Source organism: Alosa pseudoharengus, unplaced genomic scaffold (assembly GCF_046254945.1).
Source record: "Alosa pseudoharengus isolate Yale_2024_CS ecotype anadromous, Long Island Sound unplaced genomic scaffold, YU_APseudo_1.1 YU_APseudo_1.1_scf_9, whole genome shotgun sequence".
NCBI lineage: Eukaryota > Metazoa > Chordata > Actinopteri > Clupeiformes > Clupeidae > Alosa > Alosa pseudoharengus.
This window is the reverse complement of record NW_027468881.1, coordinates 20120643-20129993: the sequence shown is the minus strand read 5'-3', so window position 1 is coordinate 20129993 and position 9351 is coordinate 20120643. Positions and strand designations below refer to the sequence as shown.

The following is a 9351-nucleotide window of genomic DNA, read 5'->3' as shown; positions in this document are numbered from 1 at the left end:
TGACATTGTAATGTAAACATAGGAAATGTCCTGCCCCCGAGTGCTTAGAGTTCAATACAGTACTACTTTTGCCATTTTTAACTTGACCAGTTGGTGTTAAATGTTTTTCACTTCACCATCACGTTGATAAGAGATTTGGGCATCAGCTAAAATCCTCCCGCTAAGTAGCATGTCTCTGTTTAATGTCTGCAGGAAAACAAATATTTGCGTTAACAGTCAGCTACAGTCACATTCGCGAGGACCTCGTGTAAAGTATTTTTTAAATATATCTTGGGGAAACAGTTGTCGACCAGTAGGCCTATCTGTAGCCTACACCATATGGAGAGAGGATATTAAATGTAGTCCTTGATGTTATGCGTTCAAAAACAGAAGGGGCCAACGAGACCTAGCTTCTCAGATATGCTTCCTATGTTTGGTACTGTCGATGAGATTATACCTGACTGTACCGAAATTCGTGAAATGGTGCTTGTGCATGTGCAAACATTACTACATAACAATATTTAGCTTGCGCATAAAACTGTTCCTACGTGCGATGACAAATAGCAAATAACGTCGAGAGGGAAGTTAGCGTAGATTGAGGTTAGTAGAGCATTGGTGGCTAGGCTAAACGAGGAAACTGCAAAAGGTGTTCTTTTTATGATAAAACATTAAGGCAATTGTAGACCTTCAGTTGGAATTGATTTGACAGTCACGATAACGAGTTTCTGCTCTCGGACTTATCTCCATCGCATGTCTGTGGATAAATGCATTTGAAATAGCCTAATGTAATCGAGTTGTTCCCATCTAATGATTCTTTTGATGTTCACAAATGTGTGTGCGGGCGCGCGCGTAAAACAGCAGTTCATGTCAACACCCAGTACTTCTTTAATTGATTATTAGTCTTTACATTTGTTACATTAAATATCACGTTCGCCCATTTCTTGTTTCACTTTTAGCCTCTTTTACTGACCTTAGGCCTATATCGGTCTATCCAAGTGCAGCTACTGAATAGATATCTAGGCCTGTATTGTTATACAGTACAAATTATACCGTAATCATTCTTTTGACTTATGTTTGTTTTTGCATTCATTATTTACATAGGCTATATTTGTTCTAAATGTAAAGACAGTTTGCAAAAGACCAATGACCGTAGTTTTAAAAGAATTGAGTAAAGGATTGCTAGGCCATAGGTGACCCACTATATCCCAGTCCTATTGACAGTCACAGGATTAGTTACAGCTTTCTCCAGGATTAGCTAACAGCAAGGTTTGGGCCCCATGTGTACCATAGCTGGTACAGTTTAGTAGGATATGATTGGTCCGTTTGTGATAATAGATGGGCGGTTCTGTAGAAGCTTCTGTCTTCCATTGGGCTGATCTTGTTGGATCACTGTGGCTATAGCGTACTACTCCTCTCCTCAGAGAATGCTTGCCCATCTGCCTCCTCTATCTCCAGGGTAATCCTCTTGAATACCTTCACAGCTGCCTACAACCTACTAAACAATAAAAGCAGGTCCATTTGGTCATTTGGATGGATCACCAAATGACCAAAGAAAAAAGGATGATTCAACAGTATTTGATATAACACAACAGTGAACATGTATAAGTATACGTATATATACTCTTTTGATCCCGTGAGGGAAATTTGGTCTCTGCATTTATCCCAATCCGTGAATTAGTGAAACACACAGTGAACACACAGTGAGGTGAAGCACACACTAATCCCGGCACAGTGAGCTGCCTGCAACAACAGCGGCCCTCGGGGAGCAGTGAGGGGTTAGGTGCCTAGCTCAAGGGCACTTCAGCCGTGCCTACTGGTCGGGGTTCGAACCGGCAACCCTCCGGCGGTCACAAGTCCGAGGTGCTAACCAGTAGGCCGCTGCCCAAACATGTGGACATCAGAAAGGCTAGAGTCACAGTGACTAGTTCATAGCCTGCTTGGGTTAAATTTGCTTTATCATATTGGCTGTCCCATTGGAGGGTGCAATGATATGAGCATTTTGTGAAAAGTATTTTCAAGCATTCAGTCATAGAAAGTGTAGGCCTAGAACCTGTCAGTTTTGGGCAAACTGGGCCATATTCACCTTGACACAATTAGGATCAAAATAGATTGTGTGCAGAATTGTCTGTCTTTGGTTTAAATGGCAAAACTTAATTGAGTTTTTGATTCTTTTTATTAGTATTAGGCCTCATAAGTCTACTTCAGTCGTGTGTTGCAAAATGTCATAGACCTAGCCTACAACCACGGAAATGGTACGTCATCAAACGGTTCTCGTTGTTGTCCACAAGGGGGTGTAAAAGTGCCCCCAGCAAAAATATGAATTCTTGAAGGAAGCAGGTACTGAGTTTCAAACAACCACCATGTATAATTTCATGTTGCTAACTAGTACCCACTATATAAACCCCACAAGATGTTCAAGAGTCAACAGGCAAAATGCAAAGAGATTTTCAAGAAGATCTTAACCTGTAGATCTATAGCGTCAACATAGAACAACGCTCCCTTTGATAACTGCAAGAGCAGTCACATAGGCCATATCAAAGACCTGCCAGGACAGGTCATGGCAGCACTGTACAATTTGTAGCTGGCACATAAAATCATTACTGTTGTAACAGCTCAAACATTCAGAAACTCAGAAGGAAACATCACAATCTAGCGGAAAGTAAGAAAATCAGTTAAGCAGGTCATATTTGTTTTTAATAATTTTTTAACAATCTTTTCATATAATGATTTTTTTACAAAATTAAATAGCTTTGACAGTACGTTTTGCAGGCAAATATATGGACAAATAACATGGTCATGGTGAGAATAATTAAGCAGATACATTTATATATTACAAATCCAACAGTACAAAAATAAAGATTTTGATGGTTGTATAAAACATTTTCTCATAATGAACATTCAAAAATATTGTTTTTATTAGATCATTATTTTGGAACATCGGCTACATAACTGCATAGGCATCCAGTGTCTGCATCTTGTTGGAAGACTACTTTTATCCTGACACCTGATACTAGGAAATATGTTATGAAATAATAATTGTACATACTGTATACATAAAAATGTCAATGTCCTTTGTCAGTTTGGGGTTTAGCAGTGTTAGATTCTTGATAAATGTTTATGCATCAGATTGATAGAAGGTAAGTGTTTTATTAGTAAAATATCTGAGGGTCCAGTAATATTCGCCCAAGGGTGTACAGAAGTCTAGCATACCAATGAACTTTACCCTGTTTGTGTCTGTAATTCTCACAGGTTTCCCCATAACTGTTTTTCAGTGAAAGTGTGTTTTGTTGGCAGTGGTTATTCTGATACCAACCTACACCTTTGACTTTGAGTGTCCCATTCCCCCCTGTGTGGCCTATTTTCTGTGTATCATTGTAAATTTGTGGCCCAGTGTGTACAGCCACCGCCACTCTGACTTGCTTGCTCTCTTGGTCCACTCCCTGGGTCCACTGTGGAAGGGAGAGTAGGAAGCGGAGAAGCCCAAAGGCCCAGTGTGCAAGTCTGTGATCCTCCACAGAGGCATAGCTAGAGGCTAGGACTCCATCCACAAAAATAGTGCCTTCTTCTGTCAGGGGAGCATAGATTCCAGTCCGTTCCTCCACTGTTAGTGAGGTTACCTTGGATGGTCTAACTCTACCTCCTGATCCATGAATGAGGAGATAGTCTCCCTTCCGCACTCTGCTGGCAAAGCAAACTTGGTACTTGCCGTGATCTGCTTCATAATAAGAGGAATGAAAGAGCAGGTGATTAGGTGTTAGCGTAAGCCTTTGTCCATCCTCTGTGCCCAGCACTAAGAACAAAGACCTGCTCTCACAGTCCTTGTGTAGAAAGAGCAGGACGCGACTGAAAACAGTTTGACCCAACTCTGTCTGGGAAAGGACTTTGTCTCCAGGCTTCAGTAAAAACATAGGCATCTGTTCTCCTCCTTCTACAGTTACCTTTGCTGACCCTGGGAAACAACCACCTCTCTCAAGAGCCACAGAGTGATCTGTGGAGGACAACAAGAACAGCCATCAAGAAAAAGTCGGTGTCAATGAGAAAGAAAAAAAATACCAATGAAAGCTGCATCTAACCATGTGAGGTCAGTGCATTACATTAAAACAGATAATTTCAAGACATGAATATTGTCACGGGTTGAGCTCCCTCTCTCTCTCAAAGAATTTGTCAGAAATCAGCATGAATCCTGGGAACAAATATGAGCAACTGTATACACTCAACTGCTCTTACCAGCTTTGACAGAGCAGTGCACATGATGCTTGGATTCATAATTGACCCAGTCAAAGCCAGCCTCCACAGCCAGCTGGGCCAGTAGGCCATACTTGGAGGTGTTGCGGTCTGAAGTGGTGATGTCCACGGCACGGCCCTCATAGTGCAGAGAATCAGGTGGATGGTTTCCATCCTCGTCCCAGGCCTCTGTAACCCGCAGTCTGGTCTTTGGCCACTGCAACATCACAGCTAGGGCTAGTCTGTCCAGGCAGTCTTTGCAGCGCTGCAGTATACGGAGGGAAAAAAAAGAGGATGTAGTTGAATTATGGGCATCACTAAATCAGCAAATTGTGTTTCCAGTTACATGTCCTCTGTGTGTAGTCACATGACTATTTCATGTGTGAGTAAATTTGCTGAGGTTAATATTCCACCTGAGGGGAAGTAACATCTTGGGCTTTTTGCTATACCCCATTAGTTTCCTCTTGTTGTAAATCTTTCCCAATCAACAGATTGTCACCATCTCAACCGACTGAAGTGGAGACATCCCCTGTTATTCATTTACAGTACTGAGAAAGCCCTTTCAGTTCTCTTCCTCTTTGACTTTAGAGTTTATTCAGTTGGTGACAAATGCCAGCCAAATTCCACTGACTGAGACTATACAACAGGATTCTAATCAGTTGTTGTAGGGTTGCACATCTTTGGTTGACATCATGAAAATTCCTCCTGTTTGCTCAGCCTTCGTAAAGGCCATCTCCACCCCCCTCCCCTCCTTTCCCCAAACAATCAGAGAAAAAGCTACTGTAACCAGATTCCAGCATTCCTTGGCCATCCCTGCAGGGTGAGAGAATAATCAAGGTCAATTCCCTTTATTACCATTGGATGAGTTACATTTTTATTTCTAAAACGACACCCTTTGGCTCATTCTGTGCACATTGGTTACATCATGTGTACAGATCTGAAAATATGAAACAATGAGTATCCATCTCATATGAACGATTGCATGCAACAATTTTAATATTCTCTGTCAATACATGAATTCAATCATTGCTTATCAATATTTAACTAAAGACTATGTTTACTTTTATATGAACTCTGGCTGAGCTTAGATTAAGCGATTTATTAACTTGACTGTATATCTGTGGAAAGAGGTCACCTTGTTAAGAATCCAAGCACAAACGATGGGAGCGACGTTCACATTCCATAGACTGCTAATTCAAACAGTTGTATGACCATTTGTGGATTAAAGGTGTTACCCAAACTTTCAGGAAGTGAAAAGAAGTTTAAAAATGTTAAAAACCAAATGTATAATGCCATAAAAGAACACAATAATGTAGGTGCTGTGCAATTGTCCAATTGTCAAAAAGAGAGTTTTCATCCTATAGCCTATTAAAAAGTGTCTAAAGCAGGAGCACAGCTGCTGTCTTATGGGGGTTGATTCCAGTTGTAGGTGGCGTAACAACAATGTGCTGCCTCACCATGGCTGGTTATATTCAACCAGCAATCTCAGGTGCGCCATACAGTATTTGTGTGCTTGTATTTGTGAGATGGCGAGTAAGAGTGTGAGAGAAAGAGACAGGATGAGGTTATTAAGAAACTGAATCAGCAGACTGAGTCTCTCTCTGGCCCGTGCGAGAGGCCAGCGGGGGGGAATGTATGGGCATACACTTGGGAATGTGACAGCAAGGGTGAGAAAGAGAGAGGAACAGAAAACAAACTGGGCACATTTTCCTCCTGCGCCGCTGTTTGACAGAGGCGTTTCATTGTCGGAACCACAATAGAGGCCTTTCCAACGGTGGCCATTACTTCAGCAGGCGAGAATTTTTGCACAGGCAACCCCGCAAAGCCTCCCTTAGGATGCACAAAGGCTGGCTTTCAAGCCTGGTCAAGGAGAGGGCACATGCATACATATACACATACTAAGCCCAGGCTTCAGGAGGGCACTCACACTTAATCATAAATACACATCACGTAGAATCATTCAGAAAGGCAGCATAGATTAGACTTCCCGTGGGAACACAGTGTATAGAGTGGCCTATGATAAGACCTCTCTATTTACTATTTCTGGGAACTTGGAAGCCGAACGACAGTTTAGTGTTAGGACTGGTTATTATGACTGGCAGTCTCTGTAAACAGCATCAGAGGACAAGTCTGTAATGGAAGTGAGATGGCACTTCACACGTTTTGAGAGTACCTCAAATGAGATCAGCTAAAGCACAAGATATTTTGTAACTTACATATAATCATTATTTACGCTCAAATGCATCTCCATAAAAATGTCATGTGTTAATCACGTCCATAGATTTAGATCTTAACACATTTTGATCTTAACACAATTGGCTCTATGTTCCATGATATGAGACCAGCCTTTTTGAGATCTGTCAGAGGCATAACAATGTGTGCATTGTTTCCGTCTCTCTGACAATTCACTGTGTGAGCTTCCTGATTTCCTCAAGCAATCAAGCACACATAACTATTATGACCTATAATTGAAGTTCCGTTTGACTGGGTAATTAGTTATATGGATGCATTTAGTGATGTAACACTTAACCTGGGATGGTACCACAGTGAGCTATCTCACAATCCACTAACCACCATCTTTATCCTACCAGAAATCAAACCTCCATGTGTGCTGGCAAAAAATTAATCGATGACCATTAAGTTGGTCGTTTTATCGCACAATGCGCAACTCTGACTTTGATTCTCTTTTGATCAGAAGGTTAATAGCCTACAGTTGCCACTGCATTTATGACTTATCTGAAACTCTTGGAGGCATACAGAGACCAGAGGAGCAAAACTAGTGACTGTTTCACTGCTCAGAAAGACAGTTGGTTAAAGATTACAAGCATGACCAAATGTATGACTGCACATATGATCATGAAGACAAAAACATCCAAACGGCCATATACTGTTGCATATTCTGTGTCTAATTGTTTTGCAAGAAATCATAGCAGTAGAATTCTCTGGTGGCACTCAAGGCCAGCACACATGGAGGTTTGATCATAACAGCTGAGGTGATCTTCAGAGTTGGCCCATTTCAACTACACATACTGCATAGAAAAATGTTACCTGCTTGAGTTTCTCACCTTTGTCATGAATCGGTCAGCTTGAGTATCCTCTTCGTTTTTGAAGTCGATGTGAATGTTGTAGTTGCATACCAGCTCGTTAAAGCGTTTCGAGTCGCGCGTAATCTTGCCCTCTGGCCGCCCGCTTGCACCGAGGTTATTCTCAGAGATTGGGGGTACAAACTGCTTGTACCTCAGAGGAATTAGTTTGCGCGGTCTGGGACGGATGCCATACCCAGGTCCAGGGCCGCATCCGTGGACCAACAGCGATGTGGATGTGCACACCGACAGCAAGACGAGCAGTGCCCGCCTATGCCACGGAGACAACGTCATTGGCGGGACTTGACAGCGCTGAACACCTGCTGGCATTTTGGGATGTCACTGATTCTAGCTAGGTCCATATCCTCTCCATGGCTGACGGTTTAGTATCCTATCAATGATCAACTGCGACTGAAAAAAAATCTTTCATGTATAGCTCAATGGGAAGTTATACAATTTATTGACGAATAGTGTTCTAAATATGTAACATAACACATTTTCGCATTAATGACTATTTGAAAATAGAAAATAAAAATGAGGTTAATTGGTCAAAACATTTGCCATTTTTTCAATACAACATCCTTTCTTGTTTAGGCTACATAAGACATTTGTGTTGTAAACTGGAAACTAACTCGGTGCTTGTCCTGCTCTGTTACATCCCTTACGTCCGTAAAAGGTAACAGGTGTATCACAGGTATCCAATCACCTCTTATCCTTTGGTCCATAACAAGCAATTGGCACGCATCCCTTAAGATCCATGTCCCTCGTGTGTCCGTTAGTTCTCTAAAACAAAATATTTGCCTTCAGCGATCTATAGAAGCCATCTCCATGCCAAGCTATTCGTTATTCTCCGTTGGCAGTCTCCAATAGAGACTGAGGGCTCCTGTCCGTTTCGCACAAGCCGCCAGGTCTTATTTGTGACCGGACAAGATTGCCCTCCCTTCCTGCGCGCTCTAAGGGCGACAGTGGCGCACACGCCTCCAATTCAACCTCGTGCGCCATACAGGATAACTCTCGTTAATATCCTCTCCTGAGTCCCCCCTCCCCATTTAACATGGCTGAGTAAACGTATTTGATTATACCCTCTATCAAATCTATACAATATATAGACTTTTCGTCTATACACTGAAGAGAATGTCTGCAAACTTAGACTTTCTTGGGTTGGACAGGGCAGATTGCGGCGAAACAGTAGTTTCCCAGGGGATGAATTGAGCAGAAATGCCTTTTGACGGTAGTATATAAATAGACCAGTTTAAAGGTGAGGGTCTGTGACACACAGCCAGCTATGCACAAGAGCTTCCTGCTGAAGAGACAGCGCAGCCCTGACACACGCGCTCTCTGGACTCGGTTAATCTCCCTCCTTTTGTTTTCTCCTGAACCACAAGACATGGCCTCAGCGCTCTGAAGACCTCTTGACTGGAAACACCCAGTGATTCTGTCAACATAATATTTTTATCCACTTCAGAACAATGGCTTGAGTTTCAGAAAGTAATAAAATCAAAATGATAATGTCTCCCTACTTTCCACAATTGAGATAGAAGAAAATGAAGAGCGGAGGACTATTCAGATGACATCCTCCAAGTGATGTGGCAAGGCTGAACATTTGACAACTCATCTAATTTATTTAGATGTAAATGAACTGCCCAGGATAAGTATGTGACATGTTAAGCATCCTCAGTTTCCTGTAAACACAAACATTTCTTGTAAGATAATTTCTTCTGAAGTCTTTACTCAGGGAAGGAATAGATAAACAATGAAGTACACAAGGGAGCAAAATCAATTAATCTGGTTTGTGTTCTGGTTCGAGCCCTGCCTTTTCATCCACTGCCCTGTAAAGGATAAGTAACCATGTCACATGACTCATTGTAGATCAAGCTTAATTAAATAAATAAAACCTGTTTAGTTGACATCATTGGCATTTACCACAATACAAGACTTAGTAATAATTAACTAGACAAAACTGAGATTCTGTCAAACACTATTGTACATAGAAACTGTGACTCACAAATAATTCATTTGAGCAGTGTCAGTGGTATTTCTGATTTTTTAAAACAACTGGCATGAA

The 9351-nt window shown here is 41.7% G+C and overlaps 1 protein-coding gene across 1 annotated transcript; it reads right to left on the bottom strand.

The window, feature by feature from the left end:
• Positions 1–2671: 2671 nt before the first annotated feature.
• On the bottom strand, positions 2672–7959 carry dhh (desert hedgehog signaling molecule). The gene is made up of 3 exons (XM_076276236.1): positions 7269–7959; positions 4207–4468; positions 2672–3967 (listed from the first exon to the last, which is right to left on the bottom strand). The coding sequence occupies exons 1-3, from the start codon at positions 7614–7616 to the stop codon at positions 3129–3131; spliced, it is 1449 nt and encodes a 482-aa protein (XP_076132351.1). The 5' UTR covers positions 7617–7959; the 3' UTR covers positions 2672–3128.
• Between the last annotated feature and the right edge of the window lie 1392 nt (positions 7960–9351).